Source organism: Bombus pyrosoma, linkage group LG12, assembly GCF_014825855.1.
Source record: "Bombus pyrosoma isolate SC7728 linkage group LG12, ASM1482585v1, whole genome shotgun sequence".
Classification (NCBI taxonomy): domain Eukaryota; kingdom Metazoa; phylum Arthropoda; class Insecta; order Hymenoptera; family Apidae; genus Bombus; species Bombus pyrosoma.
In genome coordinates this window covers 10,164,473-10,188,256 of record NC_057781.1, presented here as the reverse complement: position 1 = coordinate 10,188,256, position 23,784 = coordinate 10,164,473, and the positions used below count along the sequence as shown (strand labels likewise).

Below are 23,784 nucleotides of genomic sequence, written 5' to 3'. Positions count from 1 at the left end.
CGAGCCGCAAGCATTCGCGTATTTTAAACGTACCGTGCTCGATACCGAATTTTAACCTATCTAAGCTGTCGTGTTCTTCCTCTGTGAGCTTCGAATTGAAAAGTAAACGACTCCGCCGTTACTTTCAGCGGTGATCGAGGCTCGAAACGATCGGTCGTATCTGTAAAGCGCAAAGCGAGAAGGGTTCCGCGACGATTCTACGAACAGTCCCACCCCCGCGCTCAATTAAAACAATTTACTCGGCAAACGATCGCGCATGCCACGTTCAATGAAAGCCAGCCGGGTCGATTTTTATAGTTTGTCCAACGCACACCATCTCCTCCACCTTTGACCATTGCTCACTATCCTCCTCGCTATTCTAATTTAAGACTCTATTATTCCCGGCATCGCTGCTCGAGCTAATATTTGGCTTGGTAATTTCGACAAGTGTAATCGACAGCATGGTCGATCGCTTTTCTCATTTGGAAAACTTTCCTGTGACCAAACTGCTTTAACTTCGAACGTGACGTGATGCGACTTCGTACCATGCTCTATTACGAGGCTTCGAGGGCCGTTTAGGCGGTAACTCAGTATGGCATACTATATTCTTTCAATCTTTTGTTGGGCATAGAAACGAATTAATTGGACGTTGAATCAGGTATACTTAGCGTTTAAAAAGTTTGTATGGGACGAGAAAATTTAAACGTGCGATACCTTGATCGATGGGGTGGTGTTTTGCTTAAAAATATTGTCGTATAGTCGGGAAAGAGTTTGAAGATACGAACATGTACGTAGAGTAGAAAATTTATGGACATACGTGTGTAGTATGTACTCGAACGTTAAAAGCAATTTATCGAGTGGAAGAGAAATGTATTGTAGATTTGCAACGATAAATTTTATCGACGACAGATATTTCACTGTCACGTGAGAAATCTCTTTAGTAGAAGATTTAAATCCACTTTAGAGAGATAAGAGCTTAGATAAAAACGCTATTACGCTCAGTTAAATAAGAATAATCATCTATCATTATGGATTAAAATGCCATGGAACGTAATTTAATAATTATTTATTGCCAACGGTCATATATAAAATGTTATTTCTTTGTAAATTGATTATTTTAAGATAATCCACTTCCTGTAGTATCTTTTTCATTGTTACTTCATAATTACGAGGACCGTGATTTTAAGCTTTTCTCGTATTTTAATCTGTTTGATACGATTGAAAAAAGCAGGTATCTTTTATTTCACTCGGAGAAACAAATTTTTGTACCGTTAAGTTAAAAAGTTAACGTTCACGTGAGAGAGGCGTTGCGATACTTCGTAAATCGTAAACAACGAATACCTATCTCATTTTTCCCCGTGACGTTTTGAATATCAACCGATGAATTTCAGGAATGTCCAGCTGTCAAAGAAACACAGTCTCAAAAAAGTTAATCAACTCGATTCAAGCGGGCACGCACAGAGGTATCCTTTGATGACTTGTCCAGGAAATTTTAACAGAATCGCCAGCAGGCTGGCCAGCAACTAATAAACCGTTTCTATCGTTTCCGCGAAACGTTCGTTCCACCCCTTTTCACTGGCCCGCAGGGTTTTATATACCCATGGGACAAGCATTCCAGATCGTGAAGAAATGGGGACATTGTCACGTAAATTTACGAGGAGGGACAACTTATCAAATCCATGAGAACGATTATTGAACGATGAAATTTCTTGAATTTCGTGAGAATTTTCACCGTAGTATTTATAGAAGGGTAGAAAGATTGTTGTACAAAGCAATTTCAATGTCAAAATAAAATTATTGACAAATGGTCCACTGTTTATAAGTATTCGAATTATTATTTAGTATTTATTAGTATTTTATTATTTACTATATATATATATGTCGGAGATGAAAGAACATCGAGGCCTTTCTTTTGGAATTTTTGCGAAAATCCCCAATACTTTAGTCTAGACTTTTTATTATACTATTTATTATGTACTTAAATAATAAAACTTAGAGGTAGCTGTTTATGACTTAATCCGATTATGTTTGCCAGAGATTTATGACAGGAAGCTTGGTTGACGGTAGTCACGGGACGGACGTTTTTATCTAACAGAGGTATAAAGTAGTTGTATAGTTCTCCTTAAAAATATAGTTGACCCGAGGAGTACAGAGAGGTACAGAGAAGAGTATATAAGGGCAGTTCCACTTGGACTGAGAGGAGTAAGTTGAGTTACACTTGAATCGTGAACAAGTAAGTTGAGTTACACTTGAATCGTGGACAAATAAATTGAGTTACACTTGAATCGTGGACAAGTAAGTTCAGTTCGATTTAGACTTTGGAAGAAAGCGCATTTGCTATCCCGTTGACCGTGGATTCGTTATTGAACCTAAGTTACTTGTCAAATTCTGTAATAATCGTATTTGTACCGGTAAATATCATCTATATTGTATAACAACAATGGCTAATCCAAACGAATATTGAGAACTCGACATATACTAGTTGTTTAAATATCACCAGTTGTATTAACATTAAAAAGTCCTCCGCAGTCTAATAACTTTTATATAGTCGGATTGTTGAATATACGGAATGCCGTTGTTCTCTCTCGTATAGTATTCTGAAAACATTTGGGTTAATCAGACGGAAAAGATGGAAATTGGCTACTCACGGTTGCGGATTAGTTGATGATTAATTTCGAGATTCCATTCGTTTGTTATGCATACGTTGAAAGGAATATTTTTTGTTAAAATATCCTTTCATCACGATGCTGGTATAATATGATTTCTGTTTTTAGACTTGGCTTTCAATGCGGAAGAGAATAGTCGCGTTATAAATATTGTTCGCGCCACGCTATGAACAATTTTAGTTTAATTAGCGATTTCCATTCAGATGCACACGTGGGCGTGGGTACGCGAGCCACAACTCGTATCGCGGTTCTCGTATTCCGTGTGGACTCTGTGCTCTACGTTGCTCCTCGCGTATTTAGAACAAGTGTACAGGAAGTTTATGTATATTGGAACAACACGAAACTTGAAATTTTCTTCCGTTCTACCATGCGTTTCTTTCCCCTCGGGATATCTGCTGATATTTAGTTATTTTCATCGTTTTCAACTGTTTTATTGTAAATTTGTTATTTCATTCGCATCGCGTGTGCCTTATTGTCCGAAGTAGCAAGTACAGATTTTTACAATTGCGTTGGAAAAGACTTGGAACTGTTCAGAAAAAGATCTACATTGTGCCAAGGTTCTAATAATTCAATATGATTCTTCGATACGCATGGTTTTTACCTAAAATTTCCTCGTAACGCGATGTGTCTCCATAACATCGAACAACCAGATAAGCCGTTTTCCATGTTTTCCCCATTGCAGCCGGGGTATTGTTCCCCTCTAACAAGGGGTTGCTTTTTTTCACGGAACGAATAACCGGAACGATTCGCCATAAAGAGAACGCTTTTACGATCGTTGAGAACACAGAAGCATTTTCTATGGTATTTTTCAAATTGCTGGATCGAACGAGGGTGAAAGTTGAAATAAAATATAGCTGAAATTTTTTTCTCATTCTATTGTCATCTCGCCGTTGATCCGTATTTTTTCGTTTGAGTTTCGACAATCAAAGCAGATTACTGCGGGCTTTAATTTTTTAAAGGGGGTGCTGTTTTCAAAATTCCACTTTTTTCGCTGCCATTTGTCGAGTTCGTACAATGCGAAAGGAAATTTCATCAAAACTGCTTGATCGCAACTTTTAGATTATTTTCCTTTTCCATTTTTTCGTGTTTTTATCTCTTCTTTTGACATTTTTCTCCCTCTTTCCTTGGTTTCCTTGGCTTTTGGTTCTTCTTTTGTACGTGTTAATTAGAATAATGAGAATTGCTTGAAGAACAATATTCGTTGGAAAATGTATTTTTTATTCTTAGGATCGGATCTCATTTAATCGCCGTTGATTTATACGTTTTCTGAAATTAGATTAAATGTTATTTATACGGATTTATATGGAAGAGCAGTTTCGGGAAAAAGATTATGAGAATATTTGTTGAAAAATTACGTTCTTGGAATGTATTCTTTGTATTCTTTCGCGCATTAAAAGAGAGTCGCGGCATACAGTTTCTCCTTTTCCATGATACGCGCAAATTATCGAACGAGGGCGAAGGAAAGATACGAGAAGAAATTATTGATAAACGTACCTCTCTCATCGGCTTCTTCGATTAATTGCTTTCGTTGATGTCGATCGTTCCTGTAATTAGAAGTTACGAGGCAGAAGTTTTCAAGAAAGGTGGAAGGGCGTAATTTCTGGAAAATGTAAACCGGAGGTTTTCTTTACAAAGAATTCTTACTAATTAGCTCGCGTAAGCATGCTGTGTACTACAAGGTTCGCTCGAGGCGGTAAATCTTGCTCTACTGCAGCAACTTATGTTTTAAAATAATTAACGAATATAAATAAAACAAATTGCTTTATTGCCAATTATTATATATATCATAGAAAATGAAAATAAATTTTAATTTATTACTCGCTGATACAGTTATATGAATGAATAAAAATTAAATCTAATAAAGCAGATATCGTGCTGCCTTAATATTTTCTTTAAACTTGTAAAAGCATGAAATTAGAAATAATTTCACTCGCACTATATTTTAAACTAAAAATATTTCTCACTTCTCTATAAATGTTTAATCGTAGATGAAAATTAATGCATAACACGTGCTGCCTTGGAAGCGACAAAATTTCTGAAGCAAAGACACGCATCTGTTTCATGCAACATTTCATTACGTCATTTGAACGTGCTTCGGAAAATTCGCGCCATGGAGGTTTAATTAAAATCGGCAGGTGGTGTGCTTTTTTTCTTTTCTTTTAATATTCTTGCTTATGTTGGTGAAACGAACGTCAGTCGTTAGTAAGAAAAAGTGCGAGCGAAAAGAGCAACAGCTGAATTTTATAAATGATCTGTATACGACATTCGCTAGGAAACTCATTTTTCATGGGGAATCATGAATCTTCTTGCGGAACACGAGGGAGATTAAGCTGGCGTTTTGTCGAATCGATAACTGGAACGACGACGGTGAAACTTTTACCGTTCTTTCTGTTTTTTAAGCAACTGCCGGATACCATTAACGCTCTTATCTTTTTTTGTCGCCATCTGAAAGCTACGCGACTTCTTGCTCTTTACCTTCTTTGCGATAGTAGCATTAGACACTTTAACGTCAAATAGCATGCACTTTGCATACTTCACAGCTTCCTCGCTAGAGTTTAATAATTTCGCGTGAAAGTAGAATCTAACGAAAAACTCGTGTGTTCTCTACCATATAAATAGATCTCAAGCAGGATTTTTATATTATTTAATGTACAATACCGCGTACAATTGATCGATACAGACTGGATATTTTTTATGAAAAAAAAAAAAGCATGATTCTTTGCTTAATCGTTTCACAACGTAACTTTCTCACGGGAAGTTTAAATACATCGTAGAGAGGAATGATACCGAGATGTTCGATAACTTTCAACGACTTTTCAACCTGTACGTTAATGCAACATTTATGCGATTAACACGACACGAATAGCAAGTATAGTTGTTTCTAGGAACGTCGGAATTCGTTTATCACGGCGAAAATTAATGTTTGCCGCGCTGTAAAATACACAAATCGCATGTGAATTTCGTTCTACGCAAACGATATTCTCACACTTGAATTACAAAGCAGCTCCGGTTTTAATAAACTGAATAATGTCAAAATGTATCTCTGCCTTTAATAAATCGAACGCTGTTAAATTATATTTATCTGTCTTTCCAATTACGGATCTTAATATCCAATAAATCAACGACTTCTCTCTCAACTTCCACTTTAGATCAACATTTTACACGCTATATTGACTCAACACGAACTGCAATTCGAAACAAGAAACATTTATCATCTCCTGAAGCAATCTCTGTCGTAGCGCAAAACACACGGACTGCGCGTGAAGTTTCTTTTACGCAACAAATTTTGCACACTTGAATTACGAAGCAACTTCGAAACGCGTCTTCCGGGGGTAATTTCACGGAGGAGTAGAATCGTGCCGTTTAAACTCGACAAGTCGATTATCCGCTTGTTCAGCGATAGAGCTCGCGAGCAATTATTCAGTTGCCCCTGTCGCTCGATAATCGTTGCTTATTATTTGCAACTGAAAACGAAGCGCGTTGCGTATCGGTTTATTGCACGGTATAAATCTACATTAGAACGCGCACACCTACGAAACCGATGATTAATTGTCGTCGAGGCCGCGTTCTCCCGCTGCCCATTAGTCATTGGCAAACGTGTTAATCCTCTATAATACAGAGTCGTGGATATTTTTCAGTTTCTGTCTCCGTGTATGCATCAGCGTTTTAGTTGGCCGATGCTTTAGCTCACGGTCCTCAGAGCCGGTGTCTCGTGAAACTAAGAAACGCCGGTGTCGTGTTGTTAAATGGTAATTTCATTTGCTCCGGCATGTGATTTATGCACCGGTTGCTAGCCGTTGATGTTAGTTAATCAAGATTCGTCGGTTCGTTCTATGCTAAATTTATGAAATTCAACGATGTTGCTACGGACAAGTTATTCGAGGTTCGGCACACGGAACCGGTTAATTCTATTGATATTAATCTCTGCGGTTAGGTGTTACGAGATTAGCGGATCCCTCGATAGTAAGTGTACGCTTGGCCGTGTTCCATAGAATCGAGAGTATCGGAAGCTTTCAGTGGGACGGATTGATCGGTCGATTTAAGATGATGGAAGGATTTTGGCAGCTTTAATGGGCGTTGATCCTCTACCGGTATCGTTGACGTACACAATGGGCATCTGAACGCTTACGATCGAATAATTATTGTTAATAATAATTATTTTAAAGCAACAAAAATCCCACGCACCGAACAGAAAATAACTGTATTCGCAACTTCTCTGGTGCTTCTGTTTCTCTGCGCAAGTTTCGAAACAAAGGGATGGCCACAGACAGAAAACCTGGCAGTAAATCATCCGTGGTCCAGGACAGATTTGCAACGCGTGGCGTTGTGCAAACAACTCGCGTGGATCTATTTCCGTCTGCGACGAACGGGCCGAGTATCACACTGCCATGAACAATAAACAGCCTTTCGGGGAAAGTGGATGGAAACGAACGCGTAACAGTGCTCGTTCCGGCATTGTATCCGTAATTGCGTCGACATAATGCGCGCGTTAGGCCGAGTTACGCGCAACTGTGCGGCCCGCGTCCACGATGAATAAAACATGCACTTATAAAATGTCGTTACGCTCGATATCACCGAAAGGATACAACGCTTCGAGCCGTGCTATTTGAATAATGAATTCACGGCCGGTTGGCATGGTTTCCCGTAGAATTTTTCAACTCCGCGCTATTTGTTTCTCCGTGTGAATCTGTCAAATGCACGGAAGATGGTTTATCCCGTAGAGATTTAATAGTCGAAACGATCGTTTTCTTTTTCTTTTTTTTTATCACAGAGAATAAATATTTGCTGACATAATTCTACTATGTTACGCATGTCTGGTTGAATTCAAAAATATTTCGCCCGTTTACAAATTTAATCGGCAAACTATATTCGAACGTACGTACGCGATACGCTGCGCTCAAACGTATTAAGCTTTTATAAACTTCGTTAACACTGCGTTAAAATTGCAGATACATCGGAATATTGCGATATATTTACCAAATTTATTTACCGAAAAATAATTCGAAATGATCGAACGTCGATGTAAAACTTTATGATTTTCACGTTCAACGTTGAAGCAATGAAATATTGAAATTTCAGAATAATCAAATATATGCCGGTACCGTGACATATTAAAAAATTTCTGTTTCCGGTAATAGGAGTTTTAATAAGTTGGTTTTCTGTTGCAGAACTCTTTAGAAACGCAGCAGAGGCTGGCCCTCTGGACATCGTGAAGCTTCGCAAAGAGGACAAGCTGTTGAACATTTCGGCTAATTTGCCGGCGAACACACCCGACTCTCCCTATGTTCTTCAGGTAACGATCCAGCTATCTTACACAGCTGTCTCGGCCATTTCGACTCGATCCTACTTTTCCAAATCTTTTCTCCGCGTTTCTCGCTAAATTATGTAATTTGCCGTTTCTTCCTCTGGGTACTTTCCTTTTAACGTCGGGCGATGTTCGTTTAGAATCGAATTGAAAAACTTCTCTTCAATCGCGACGCTTCGACGAAAAATTCTTTCCTCCATTGTAACTTAATCAAAGTTATTGGAAGAATGAACAATTTCAATTAATAAAACAACGCGGATTAGAGAAGTATTTCGAAAAATTCTAGTTTTATAAGAAATACGTTTTATGCTAATAATTCGTTTAAAAAGTAAGAGAGGAAACGAAGTTTGGTTCGTCGGAGCCTCTCAATTTCGATCCCTTTATTCGGGTCTCATTGTGTCGAAACGTTTTTATCGTTTCGTTCGAGAAGATACGGCGATCGGTGGATAGACAATTCGAGACTTAAAATTTCACGATTCCGCTGCTCTCAATTGGAGTCAATTCGAGCGAAATCTTCCCTAGATTCGACAAATTGTCTCATGGATGAGTGTTTCGCTCGTTCATCGAGCACCACTTTATTCCGACCGACCCGCTAAAGTGCATTTATTACATTGCAATATCTCAATCATGTTATGTCCCTCTTAACGTAGTATTTATTTCAATTAATTCGATCATGAATGATCATCAACTTTCAAATGTTTAATCAAATAAACGGTAGAAATATTAAATGTTACAAATAGGCAAACATTTACATATTTACATATATATTATTAATATTTAAATGACACGATTATTAACGGATTATTTCCAATATTACTGTAAGCAGACCGATCAAACTTAATTCCCATCCACATTTTCCCGTAAACGAGAAAAATAGCGACGTGGATAAAAGAACGACAGAAATATAGTCCCTTCGAGACGACAATATATTTTATATCTAGATTACAAGAAGAAAAGTTTCGTGCTATTACGCGATAAACTCGATGAACAGTTGATGGAAGTTTGAATGTGGCTATAAAGAGTATATTTCCTGTTTTCAAGATCGTCGGAGCACATCCGGCCTCGTCTGGAGTGATCGAGGCGGAAGTGCTGTGGGCTCTCGAGAGACGTGTGGCGGCCTTGGAACAGCAACTTCGGGAGCACCAAGAAGCTCTAAACGCGTCGCCATCGTATGCTCTTCGCGAACTAAAGCGGCAGGTCGACAGTTTCAAGAACAAATTGGAGCACAACGAACAACTCAGTTGGCTGAGTAAGTTTTGCATTACGTGAATACTCTTTTGTTCGTAAAAATGTACAGATTTTTTAAAAGATCGGTCGTACTTTATAGTAGTATCGTTCATTGCGTGTGAAATCAACGCTCGGAAGATCAATTGAGATAAAACAATCCGTCAAGTCGCGGATATTATTATTGTTATATCGTTATTATATTTAATATCATCGAAATAAGTATAATTGTTTGTATTCTTCTGAATGAAAAAAAAAAAGACACAGACAATTTTCCTATTTTCTATGCTTAGGGAATGGCAAAAATTCAGCGTGTAATTCTAAAAGTTTTGAAATATCTGAAACGAAGCTGGCAATAAAAAGAAAACATAAAAAGCTAACGTTCAAAAGTGATAGGATGGAGCAAAAATTCTACCATTTCTTGTATCAGAGAGACAGAGAAACGGATAATCTTCTTAAAATGCTATTGAAAGCGTATTTTGAAAAGATGCCGAGCTTTCTACGCTCCTACCATTTTATTTATTTTATCTTCTACGATTTTTTCCTTCTCTCTTTGTCCAATCGACCATTGTTCGGTGCTTTGAAGCCAATATAAAATTGATCAGAAATTGAAATGGAATATCGCGGAATGAAAGTGAATCATTCTCTCTTTTATGTATAATTTAATCTAGCCGATCGTGCCACGCAAACATCAGCCGCGCGCAAAATTGCACATCTGGCCAAAGTTGTGAACCGGAAAATAAAGGACGCAGCCGAAGTAAACAGCGGCGAATCGAAGCTTTTCGTTTTCAGCTCGTCCCTTCGCCGTTTTCTTCTTCTCCGTTTCTTCATTCTCTTTGACGAATCGTAAAATGTCAGGAGCGTTTCCCGCAACACATCTTTCTCTCTTCTCTGATAAAAGAAATAAAAGTACGGAAGAGAAGAGGGAAAAGAGAAGATAGAAAACTCGTTTCGAGGTGAAAAATCGTTGTTTTCCGCCTTGTTGGATTTCCTTCGATTGTTCGATCTTTTCGCAACAATTGCCTTCGTTATTTTTTGTAAATTTTTCTCGACGAAACGGATACCGTTGCAAGCGATCGTTTAGAAAAATTTCCGGCCATTTGCGTCCAATCGAAGAATCATTTTAACGCAACCGATTTGCCAGGGACGATGGATATACGCGCAGATAAACAGTACATCGCATCGGCCGAATACGCCTACCGCTGAATAAATATTTGTCCATGCAAGGAACCGTCGCAGCTATTCCTATCTTCAATTTCTAGCCAAACGCGTATATAGATACAAGGTTTCCCTATGACCAGGCTACCAACGAGCTTGGCCCCAAAATTTTCCCTTCTCCCTCTCTTCCCCCCCTCCACATTCTCATCCCCTCTCTTCTCCTTTTTCATTTGATTTTTGTCTCTTTCCTTCGTATTTGTTCCAGTTATATAATCGAAATGTTTGCAATAAAAACGATGCTCGTTCATGCTTGTTTCTTTTTCTGGAAACGAAAGCGATACACTAGAGCCATTGAAATTTCTGTTTAACACATTTCAAATTTTCTTAGGAAAATATCCATTATACGAAGAGCTGAAAATTATAGCGGCGTAAATCAGTCCAATCTCCAATCCAAAAGTTTTCTTAAAGCAGCGTTCTGCATTTATTATAAAACATTCGTTATTCCTTATTTTCTGCTTATCGTGGAAACGTATCGCGACAGAGAATAAAACTTATAACTAGCTATATAATATGAAAGCAAAGAGTTTAAAATACCAACTTAAATGCTAAAATAACTAAAATTAAATACTCGGAATCTTGATATACACCGCGGTATTTTCAGTCCGCGCACCAGAACTTTCTTAATTTGCTCGCGATAAGATGATCCACAGGTTTCGCGTTTTCAGAAGCTTCCAAGTTCCCAATTCGCCGACACTGTGGAAGCTTTTATTCCCAGCCATTTTCTTTCGTGTTTTCTCTTTCGTTTTCCCGCGGAACTCTACGATTTCGATGAGTTTCTTTTTCGACGGGAGGAGGTAGGACGTGAATCGAGTCGAATTACCGTCTGAATTCCAATCGAAGTAATTAGTCGAGTGGCTTACATTAAGTGACGCCATGCGGAGCGTAAAATCGTCCTGAAATAGCGTTCCAATCAATCAGAAACGCGGTTGGCCCCGTTGGGGCTTATGGACGTCGAACGTTTTCCGGTTCAATCTCCAGACCGCTGTCACTTTCAGGTTTCTACAAACAGCTTCCAGAGCCTCTCTACGCGGATTCCTGCCGCAGATTGCAGTATCGTCGGAAGAGCGACAGCATGAAGCGGAAGGTGCGAGAAAAGTTCCTCAATATCTGGTGAGTCAATAGAAATTGCCGTTCTCTTTACGACTTATGCCTGGTGCATCTTCTTTCTTTGCCCCTTTACGACCGACCGTCCAGCTTCTTTTGCTGTCTCGAGCCGCGATTTCATTCTGGACACCAAGGGGATAGGTGAAAGAACGATAAACTGCTCGATCGATTTCTACGCCAGCCGATATTTATGACGAAGGATCGCGAACATCGAAATAAAAAGTTACATGGCATTCTCTATTTCGTTTTTCTTCCGTTTTTCTTTCTTTTCCTTTTTCTTTTTTTTCTTTTTTTTTTTTTTGAAATTATGAGTGATTGATATCCAGGCCATCGTGCATAATCGAACTAACGTTATCGGTAGGAAGCAAAAGTAAGACAATTAAATGCCGCCGGTGATTATTAGCCATCTGAAGAATTTTAATCTTCGGAAATTCTGGATTCGAATATCGGAATTTCTATCGTATATTACGAAACTTCGAATACCACGAATATTTGTTAATAATAATTAATCCTTCGTACGCAAACCAGAGCCAAGCGATATCTCTTCTCTTGAATTTCTTGCAGATAATTTTTTAACTCTTCTATCGATATTTGCACTATGTTACACGATATTTAAAAATCAGATATATTTTGATAATTGTTTCAATAAAAATAGAAATTCGAAGTGAGGCGATTGAAGGGAGGCCCTTTGTTTGGACTCAGTTTGGTTATGGAGGATTATTTATTATTTAGAGGTATTTGTAGTATATTTCAGGGTTCGTTTCACATACGTATTTTTCTGCAATGAAATTTTTGTCACATACGATAAAAATTGCAAAACTCAAATTTAAAAGTTTCGAAGGTTGAAAAAGCTTCGAAAAAATTGTAAAACTCGAAGCCAGCGAGTCTGGGGAAATATTCCCCGGTATATTTGGCATATTTTTGTAAAATTCGTGTTTTGCGTGTATCCTGCGAGCATTCCAACTTGATATTAATTTAAATATTCCCGTAAAAATAATCTAAAAATACATTTTATAATCCTCGAAATCGTCCCGAAGCATCATCGAATCTTTCAAGCCTTAATTAAAATTCGCAAGTATCAATAAATAACTTAGCTGCATGTATATATGGATGTCCAGTCCATCCATTCTATTTTAATTCATCGCTACAATTGACGTCACTCTGATTCATTAAAACCATCACGTTCATTGAAACTTACCACTGCGACTAAACTAATTTAAGATGAACTACCATTCAAACATGCACGGAATAAACAATTTAACAGAAATACGATTGTTTCAAAGTTCAACATCGGGTAAATATATCGTCGTTTTATAAACATTCGTATGCTTGAAACGTGGCATACGACAAGCCAAAAACGTGTGATCGCTTCGACGTTGGTGATTAATTTTCATCTCAAGGAAACGAGTTAAGGAATAATGATTCCTTCAAGGTTAATAGGAGTTCGTTAGAAATATCAAGACAAATGGTAAACTAAAAACCTAGGTTTATGGTGGATCCTTAGGTTTATAGGGGGTCTGAATAGCGGTGCAGACCCTTGGCGGCCAGGCAACTAGAGACGTCGCGCGGATCACTTCACGCGACGTAACAAGGTTCGAGAAATTAAAAGGAACAGATTCAAGAAATTAAGTGGAACAAATTTCTCAAAATTTCGTTTCACAAAATTCCGTCAGATCTATCTTCCGAAGCAATTAAACGCCACTTCTCCGAGCAGTTAAATGTCAAAATCTCTACCAAACCACAACAAAGTCATAAATCGAAATCGTTTGCAACAGAAAATTTGCAAGACTGCTGGAAAATATCGCATAGAAGAGCAGTTTCATGACGACAACAACGAGATTTTGATGAACCCTGTTGTTCGTCAATCGCGATCAAGTGCATTCAGGGGTATTCAGTTGAAATGGAGCATTATCACGTCACGTACGAGGCAACTATCAATAAACCTGTTCGGAAATTATTGAAATACTTGGAGCAGTAATTTAATCGAAGTAGCAAACGAGGTACACTAACATTATTCGAAATAGAACATTTAAGTAAAGTGAAAATATATTAATTAAAATAATAACACTAACGGATCGTAAAAGTTAATTGATCAAATTTGCATTCAAGAAAAAAATCGATGAATCTGTGTTCGACGTAGTCTTCTAACTAACAACGATCCTAATTAACTATGGATAGAAATAAAGCTCGATAAATCGATATGGTACATCTCGGATCGTCCAAACTGCTTGTATATTGAAACTGTATCTTTCGTTGGAACGAATCGATCGTCATCAAATTTAATTTACTCTTGACAAATCATGTTACAAAATCAGCGTTCTTTTTTAATCTTCGAAGTTGGATGATTTTGTCACACACACAGTTGCTTTATTTTTGCGAGTGAAATTTAAATTTTGATCAAAGTTGGTCAAAAAATAAATTTACGCGATATTTCGACTATGTTTTTTTAAAGTAATATTTATTTATCCGTTTATTTTTTTTACACAACGCGGCAATTTAATTTCGTCGTCCTATGATGTTGTTGTATCTCTTTCGAGTACGCTCTCTGACGATCGTAATTGATCTATTTAATTTCAATCAGTGGCGTTAGAAGGTGAGCAACTTAATTTACTCTGAATCCAGGTTTAAACTGTCCATTATGCTTTTAGATTTACGTTTTCAGAGAAACTGAAACTGAAACAGCTGATGCGTTCCGGTGTGTTGAACTTTCAATGGGAATTTGTTAAGTTATATTATCTATTATTATTTGCTGAGATAATTAATTATAGAAAGTAAAATATAGCATCTACTGCAAAAGTATAATTTTGTGAAATGACAAGTTTGACGCATAGAAATCCAATAATTGAACGTTTCGTACAAAATTCTATGTTTAATCGGATTTTAATTATAAACTTTAATAATCCCGTTATTTAAATGTTAATCAGTATCAGATGTGATGCAGCGACGAGTAAACAAATCCGTCATACCGTTGAAAGGTAATTTATCACCCAAGATTTTTCAAAGGTAGTTTATATTCCGCAGTAGTATAAGTCAGTCAATAGGCAGACGCAGATATTCCGTTCATATGCGCGCGTTGAGAACAAAACCCATTAAACTTTATGATATACACGAAGTGTCACGGTATATTTTTACAAGGGACAGCTGATACTTATATTCTTCACATTAAAACTTTTTTAAACTATAACAACTATGAAATAAAAATGGAACAATTTTGTTTACTGAACATTGTTTCTGAAACAGACAACGAGTAACACAATTAGTCTACGATGTAGCATTATTAAACGCATAAATGCAACGATAATCGACGCGAGGCTGAAAGTACTATGTCTCTCAACATTTTTGGACGTTTCGCGAAATATATCGATCCGTTTCTGGAAAGCATTAACCAATACTCTTTTTCGAGTCCAACGTATTTGTCTCGACGTTGCTCGGCACTATTTTTTTGAGGACACTCCGTTCGTGACGAATATAGATTGCAACGAGAAAGCCATATAAAATAGTCACGATCGTGGGATAAATAAAAGTCAAGTTTCATTTGACACGCGTAAAATGTATGAACGCGGATATTCAGCCATGAACCGTTGCACCGGCAAGATCTTTCCAGCGGATTTACCGTTATTCGAATTGTAGAAAAATTGTCCGAAAAGGGTTCATTCATTTGCATTTGACCTGAAAATTTATTCGTTTCTCACCCGAGAATCTCTATATGAATGATTCATTGAGAAACAAATTCTAATTGTGTTAACATTATCCCTCGTGTTAAGAAAAAAGTGAACGGATAAAAGAAACTGTCTCATAAATTTGTTCATACACTGTTAACAGTAGGAACGGTTATACCGAAGAAGATTATAAATCACTGGCGTTTCTATTTGAACGCGCGGCACACGCGAAGCAAGTTCGTAGCACGAAGTTCCATAATAAATCAAGTCGTCGCCCCGTCGCGTTAATGCTCCTCGTCGATCGTTGATAGTACGAGACTTTTATTTAAGAAGTCCGCGCGGAACGAAAAACTAAAGGGGCGGATGGGGTTGGCGCGGAATTATTTATTCATTTACCCACCGGACTTTATCGTGCTGATCGTTGCAGGATGTCATTCGCAGAGAGAGAGAGAGAGAGAGAGAGAGAGAGCGAGAGAGCGAGAGAGAGAGGGAGGTGGGAAGAAAAGAAAGGAAGAGAGAGGGAGAAGGCACTTTGAAGCATTGTGCGCGTAGAATTTTCAATGGCTCACGAAGGAAAGAAGGTGAAGGAGGAAGTCCTCGTGAATTCCGCATCCTCTGAATCACTGTGAAGTGGGATAAGAAGGAGAGAGAGAGAGAGAGAGAGAGAAATAGTGCAACATCTACGTCTCGTGATTACGTAATGAGCGTTACGACACGATTTATGATTTTGATTAAGTTGCACCGAATGATACAGCGTTTAAATGGTAGAGGGGGAGGAACCTTTCGAATTCTCGTTTTGCTTTTCTGAACTTTGATCTTTATTCTTCTCCTTTTTGACACTCGTTATTCCAAGCTTTTTAATCTTGTAATCAATTAATTGATTAATTAATTAATTACTTTCCGAGTCATGATCATTCCGTGTGTTTTACGCGTTGTTATTCCTCGCGCTTTTTATTTTGCATATACATAGCCTTATGAAATTTTAAGAATTCATGAAGGATGCAAAAAAAGGATAGTGAAAGATCGAAGAAGGAAACGCTATACCGTTGATTTCACGTCCGTTGAATCATTGAACGAAACAAGGGAGAAATAAGCGTAGAATATTCTGTGCACACTTTTACGTCATAGTATAACGAGCGTCATTGCATGATTTATCGTTCGTCTTCTTCCTTTCAATCACAAGTGATTTTTACCATCACAGGTGAACAATTATCAAAACATGATTAATGGATCAGGAGAAATCAAACTTGACATGTGACGTGAGAATTTATAGACAAAGTTTTTCCATTCGATTTTGTTGTTATCGTTTATTTCGATAGAATTAAAAGGAATATTCTTATTAAAGTAGACGGAAATAATTGAACGATATTTTCTAGCTCATTTAAACGAAAAAAGTAAATTGAATTGGAACAAATAGAAATTGGTATATATTTCGCTGAAAATTAGTTGGAAAATTCAACTTCATCGCGTGTACGGTGTGTTTCAAGAGCAATTGTGAAAATCCAAAAATATTAGTCTCTTTGGGAACATATACCGAAACCTCTTCAGGTTGATACTGAAACTCGCTCGACCGTTTGGAGTGTTCGAAAATCTGGCCACGTTAACAAGAGCATGTCTTTGATGAAGCCAGTATGATGGTTTAGCTTTAGGTCTCACAAAGCGAACAGTGTTCGTATCGAATTGTGAACGAATAGAGAGAAAATATTAAAAACCGATTATCTTCAAATTCTCTGATTTTCTTCTCTTTTTACTTTTTAATAAATTTTATTGGAATTTAAATATGTTCGCGCAATTTCATCCGCGAGCTTTTTCCAAATAAAAGCTTGCTACAAAGGAGACTGTTCAATTACACCCGTTTCTTCCAGAGAAACGATCTCGGTTTCAAGCACAAACAGTTTTCGAGCAAACATTTATACATAAATGTATACTCAGGAGTCCATTAGCTCGGGTCAATAACTCGTGTTTTCCAAAAACAGACTGAAATTGAAGCTTTGTTTTTCTCTATTGAACGCGAGAATGTCGTTCCATGAAACTAATTTGCTCGGACATGAATTTAACGATGAATTTAATCGACATTACGGTATTTTAAAAAACGAAAGGTAAACTCAAACTATCCGGGAAAATCAAATACTTCATTTATAAAGTCGTAATTACTTCCATGCCAGTATTAATTAAAACCTTGACGATATGTATAAAATTGTTTTCTATTGAGCTAACGAAGCGAGCCGTCCAACTCGAAAGATCGAGTTTCAACGCGATTGAAACGCGTTCCAGCACTGAACGTAATTCACTACTGAAGTTAAAGGAATTTTGGTGGCTCGTGTTGGAATTTAAATGGGTATTGCGTATTCGAAATTTAACGATAGTCTCTTCTTACCTTCCTTCTCTTCTTTTGAAGAAAAAGGATGAGTGGTAACCGGTGATATCGGAATTTAATTCAACAGATTTATTACTCTAGCGTAATTGAGAGCTACCATGAAAGTTTCAAGTTGAGAACGTGGAAGTGTTATAGGAAATTGATCAGACTTCAATGTAATTAATATTATATCGACCAATTATAAATGAATATTATATCGAAACGTTATAGGAAAACAGCGATTGCGTTAACTTCCTAACGATACAATGAAACTTATGAAGATATATGACTAGTGGATATTCTATAAAGTATCTCGCGTTTGTAATCCTTTTGAGAAATTTAATTAAAATTTTTAATAAATATGATATAATCAACAATGAATGGTATAAAAAAAGTTTAAGAATTTTTCTAATATAAGATATTAGAAAAGAATTGTTTCTAAGTAAAGTACGCTACTCTCCGTTCTAAGGATCACATTCCATTACGCGTTCTCATCAAAGCAATAATAGCACTGACTAATCTTTACTTTACGTTTACACGATCGATAAATTTCTGTAAGAAGCCGATAGATTGCCGCGAGTACATATTAAATTGCATTCAATTTGTACAGCGTGTAATAAAGTACGAACGGGTGAACGTAGACGGCAAAGCTTACCAATTTGCGTGGTCTGCGTGTCTCAAATGCCAGTTACGTTCGCGAGTAGTTCTAATAACTAAGAAACTTCGATATTCCGGCCAGACGTTTAAATGTCAAGTTATAAATATAAAAGGCTGCCGTTTCCGAGCATAATGCCGAAGTCGATATGCAACCGCAGCTAGTGAACTCGTAACAATTATGTTATTAGTCAGGGAGGAAAGTCATTCGAATGGAATTAGTATCGATAACGAAGTTTCTTTGAATCGAAAGCCTGATAAAAGCGAAGTATCGTGTGATTCGAGCAAACAACGCTCGTGGAGATTACTGGAAGCGAAAGGGCTCGACAGTGGAAGAAGTTAATTACCCACTAAATTGACCGTATCGATAAACAATTTAATCCTTTACTGACACTCTTTACTTACATTTCAATTTTTAGTTCTTAACGCGTCTTTCATTTTCTTACAATGCAATATCGTAACTTTGTTTCTCGCACTTTTGTTTTTGACACGAAAGCGTTTTAATATGGATTCTTCATATTGTGATTTTCTTACATGATAGTATCGGGACACGTTTCATTAAAATGCATTGTTCTGCGTCCCGTTCTTTATGCATTCATCCTGCGAAGATCTCGCGATGCAGCGCAACACGTTCGACATCGTTTCGTGAGCGATTAAGCGCACAACCCGTGGGATCTTCGTCAAGATTACGCCGAATTACGTGGGTAAATTGAATTTCGAGACGGATCGTACAACTCTGCCTGTTGGGAATTCATGTTCGATGCTTGAAACAACCGAGACACCGCCCGGACTCCGGTGCTGTTTTATTCCTGATTTTCGAAACAAGAGATCTGTCTCTTTGTGAACGTTTTCAGATCGATTTCACTCGGATGATTTACCCTTAAAATATAAACGCGCTTGTAATTCATGCGCGAGAAAACGATCGGATAAAGTTCGACAATAATCATGCGCTTCTATTACCATTTCGCATAACCAATCATACGTCTCTCGTGCTTTATTTCATGATGTTTTATTCTCCTGTTTTTATACCCCGTGGCAATTCGATTTCTTTTGTGAAATGCACCGAGACTGGGAAAAAAACCGATGCAGGATTTTTCGCAGAGGAGTAACTCAGCATGCGAAGCACAGAGTTTTGATTATCGTTTTTCAAAAGCTCTGTTTTTTCACGGAAAAAACATTGCACATAAAAAACGAACGTCAATCGATTCCCGCGCGGAAACAAGGCAAATAAACCGCAGCAAACATGCCGGATGTACGAAACGTCGAGCGAGACGTAGCAAATGCTGCGCAAATTGCCGTTCGCGGAAACCGCATGAAAATATCGCGAACCGTTCCAACAACTAAGATTATCAATTGATCGCAAACATTGAAAATGTTTTTCGTCGACTTATTCGATTTGAACGGATGGATGGATGGCCCGTGACAGTAGCAAGCTCCGTGGTGTTACCGCAAAATGCCATTAAGCTACCGTTATCTCTCTAATGACCTACTATTGCTGGGTTATAATAGGGAGCGTCACAAAGCGAACATTATCCCGTGCCACGATTTGATGCGCGAGCTAAATGCGGATTGCCAATTAGCGGTCTTCGCTACACGTGCTTCTGCTTAATCTCCTTGATCGTGCCTCGATCTCGACACATCAACTCCTACGTAACGTCGAGTAATTGTGTTTGGAGAAGTGACCCGATTGGAATTCGTGAAATCTTAAGTAGAACATTTCCAGTTGATGAAATCTATTGGATCCGCTGTTCATTCGCGTGTTCGTTCCGGCAGCTGGATCTCGAACAAAAGTGTTCGTCTTGGGAAAGAAAATATGGTAAATTAAAATAACGAATGTCGAGTAATAATTTTATTTTTCATTCATTGAGATATTCTAATCGTCATAGTAGTCGTGGAATTTAATAATTTAATAACGAATTGCACGCTAATTATTTCTGAGAATCTACTTTCCTCCCTGACGATTTTCTTCGCGCGATATTACGTTGTTAACAAAAGCAACGTTAAAGTCTCGTGACAGCTAATCAGCGGAACGTCGACATAATGCAGTGTCATGATCGCTTGTTTAGCATCATGTGGTTTCCCTGACGACGAGAACAAGCGAGAGATGCCCAAAGGGCTTACGCTTCGCTTGGACAGCGCTGGTAGAAGTATCAGGCCGTCCCATAAATTCATACTGCTCGTTATACCGATATTTGAATGAATGTTTGAAACATGCGTACATTTCAATGGTACAAAAGAACGTATTCATCTTGTGGTCTCACAATTCTCTTCGATCTTTCTCTTAATGTTTGTAAGATTCCATTGAAATAGTTTTCTTGTCGTTAACGTTATTAAATCATTTATATTTTACGTTCTGATATTGATAACCTGCAACCGTGTACGAAAGAGTTAGTATATTTTCATTCGATATAGAATCGATCATTTCAATATAGAATTAAAGTTTCGCAGAACATAAAAATAGTTTTCACTCTTCGTGCGTCGAATCTTTTATCATTCATATATATGTTATTCAGACGAATATTTTGCCAGCAAATACAGTACTATCAATATTTGCCGAACGACACAATCACTCTATCATTTACACGATCGGTCGACCATTTCTTAGGAAAAAAAAAAATACCATTGCGAGTACAATAAATGTTTACTTGATATTTGAAGGTATGGACACGTGGTGTATAGTATATTTATCGTGATTAGCCGCGTGTGCTGTTTGGCACGTTACATTGGCAAATCGATACATCCCTAATGTAATTCCAATCCGTCGTAGGTTGGGCTTCATGTTGATTTAGTTCAATAAGCGGGTAACACATTATTGCGCAAAATACTGCATACCAGGCAACGGTGGTACTTCGACGAAATTACATACAAATCCGATTAATTTTATCCGGATGGTGAGGCGGAGGGGATGATGTTCGCGATGTTAAAGAGACTCGATACTTTGAAAGGAAACTGGAGCCTCCGTTTTTCCCTCGAAGCAGAACCGTGCTCTGAAAGTTAGCATCTCGATTTGTGGCTCTTCTCTGATGTAGAAGCGTGTAATTATATGGAAATTGCTGCTGCAAGCAAAGACGCGAGATACGAAAGAAGAGAAATGTACAAAATGCACCCCCTTCGAATACAAAAGTAACTGTTCTTCTCGTGATTCTAAGATAGCTGGCTTGATGAATGCTACGATTGAATTTGTTTCAATCCTCGAGAATAACGTTTCCGTGTAGACGCGTCTAATTCTGTGACGTCTTATTCCAGTTATTTCATCATTGCATCGTGAATTTGTAAATTTCCTAAAAACGCGCATAAACGTTCACAGTCTAATCATTAAAAATTCCAAATCTAAGGGCGCTAGAAATTCGGTCGAACAATAGAAATTAATCCATCGTCTATTTGTCTAAATAGAATTTCGATGCTACGAAGTTAATGTCTGTGATTGTGTTACAGCGACGTTTCAGTATCGTCGAACGTTCGGGAGTGGCTGCACTCACCGGCATTCGATGCACGGCAATGGGAAGACGAAGAGCTTCTGTTGATGCTGCAGACGATGTTCGTCGAGCTGGACCTACCTCAAAAGTTTAACATTCCTTTACCAATCCTGAGGAACTTCCTCTACGAAGTTTATAACAACTATAACGAAGTGCCGTTTCATAACTTTAGGCATTGCTTCTGCGTGGCGCAAATGGCAAGTGCACCATCTACACGCCTGCCGCGTTAAAACACAACGCGTGGGTTTTTCCATCTATGTAATTACTACGCGTTTCGTTTTCACCAATGGCTTACGCGCGATCTTCTCGCAGAGCGAATAATATACGTAAACATAGTAAATAGAGGAAATATTGGAATACCGTAGATGTCAGTAAAATTTAGAGCAATTAACTCATAATGTATAGTTAAATATGCTCTTAAATATGCAAAAAAAAAAAACACGATTAAAATGATACGATAAAAATAAAATAAGTATATACATATAATCGTATTTCGTTTTAACGAGTATTCTGTTTACGCAGATGTACGCAATAGCCTGGACAGTGGATCTTCCGTCACGAATCGGCGATCTGGAGGTTTTTATATTAATTGTCTCCTGCATCTGCCACGATCTAGATCATCCAGGATACAACAACATTTATCAAATAAATGCCCGTACCGAGTTGGCTCTGCGTTACAACGATATCTCACCTTTGGAGAACCATCATTGCTCCGTAGCTTTTCGTGTTCTAGAAGCACCGGAATGTAACATATTAGCGTCGCTGGACAATGCGACATATCGGGTCGTACGCGAAGGGATCATCAGGTGTATTCTCGCAACGGACATGGCCAGGCACAACGAGATCCTCGGTCAATTCACGGACATCATCCCGGAATTCGATTACTCCAGCAAGGCTCATATTAATTTAGTAAGTTTTTACGTTTCAATTTGTCATATTATTTCAGAATTATTTTGTCTACGTACAAGAGTTTGCGTCAAATACAAAGATCTACGATAAATTGATCGTTCGGTAATTCAAATCAAAGTCCGCTGTAGCGACTACCTTTGGAAAATTAGATTTAAAGATTCAGATTAAGGCAACGTTAAAAATCTGTGATTTGCTGTTCTAGTTATCGATGATCCTCATCAAGGTGGCGGATATTAGCAACGAGGCCCGGCCGATGGAAGTCGCGGAACCGTGGCTGGATAGGTTGCTGCAAGAATTCTTCAAGCAGAGCGACGCGGAGAAGCTCGAAGGACTTCCAGTGACGCCATTTATGGATCGCGATAAAGTAACCAAACCCTCGTCCCAAGTCAGCTTCATCGGTCTCGTTCTACTTCCTCTTTTCGAGGCCCTTGGGGAACTGCTTCCACAGCTGCAGGTACTTTTATTACCGCCCTTATTGTCCAAGGTGCTGTTAGTATTTTGATAAGGGTAGACGAAGATCGATACTTGGAAAAAATATAACGCTTTTACAAGTTTGACATAAAACTTCGAGCTTGTCCCTTGCTTTAATATCAAATCCATTTGCATATCAGATCCGAACAGTATAGCGGAAAACACTTCTAGTAAATTATCTGTAAATATTATGCGCAGCTCGATGAAATGTTATTCGCAAAAATGATTAAATATTATGTGCCACCAATATCGAGTAGTTAATATAGTCTTTTATTATTAATTTCTTTTTGACGATACTATGTATAAGAAAATAGCTGACTAAATTATGTAACGAGGGTGGAGAATTTGTGTGAATGACGACTAACAAAGAATCGAGCGAATATTTAGTAGATTTAAAACAAGATTTAAAAATCTAGCCACAACGTTTTTGTTATAAAACAAATTTCCATACCGCACAATTGATCAGATGCTCGCGTGTATTCTCCAAACCGCTTTTCAGTTATTGTCGATACTCAAACGTCAATAGCCTTTCGATCATCGATCACGTATCAGCTTTATCGCTCAGGTCACTCGTCGCGGTGTATACACACGGCTTTATAGTCTCCTCGTGTTATAGAGTATAATCTACCCGCTTGATAGTTAATTCAAAGGTAATGCAACCACGCTGTGACGATAATGATACGTCTTTGTGTGTGATCTGTCTCCAAAGGTTGATATTCTCTGTGTGTTAGAGCTGAAACAGTTGTGTAGGCGTATAAGTGTG

The 23,784-nt window shown here is 38.0% G+C and overlaps 1 protein-coding gene across 5 annotated transcripts in view; it reads left to right on the top strand.

Moving 5' to 3' along the window:
* Positions 1-23,784, top strand: part of LOC122573623 — a 141,451-nt gene that overhangs the window by 109,170 nt on the left and 8,497 nt on the right. For all 5 annotated transcript variants that reach the window (XM_043740247.1, XM_043740248.1, XM_043740250.1 and 2 more), the window contains 6 exons: positions 7,814-7,938; positions 8,992-9,199; positions 11,388-11,502; positions 21,601-21,838; positions 22,164-22,550; positions 22,753-23,004. In XM_043740247.1, coding sequence (XP_043596182.1) covers positions 7,814-7,938; positions 8,992-9,199; positions 11,388-11,502; positions 21,601-21,838; positions 22,164-22,550; positions 22,753-23,004 — 1,325 coding nt within the window. The remainder of the gene's footprint in view (positions 1-7,813; positions 7,939-8,991; positions 9,200-11,387; positions 11,503-21,600; positions 21,839-22,163; positions 22,551-22,752; positions 23,005-23,784) is intronic.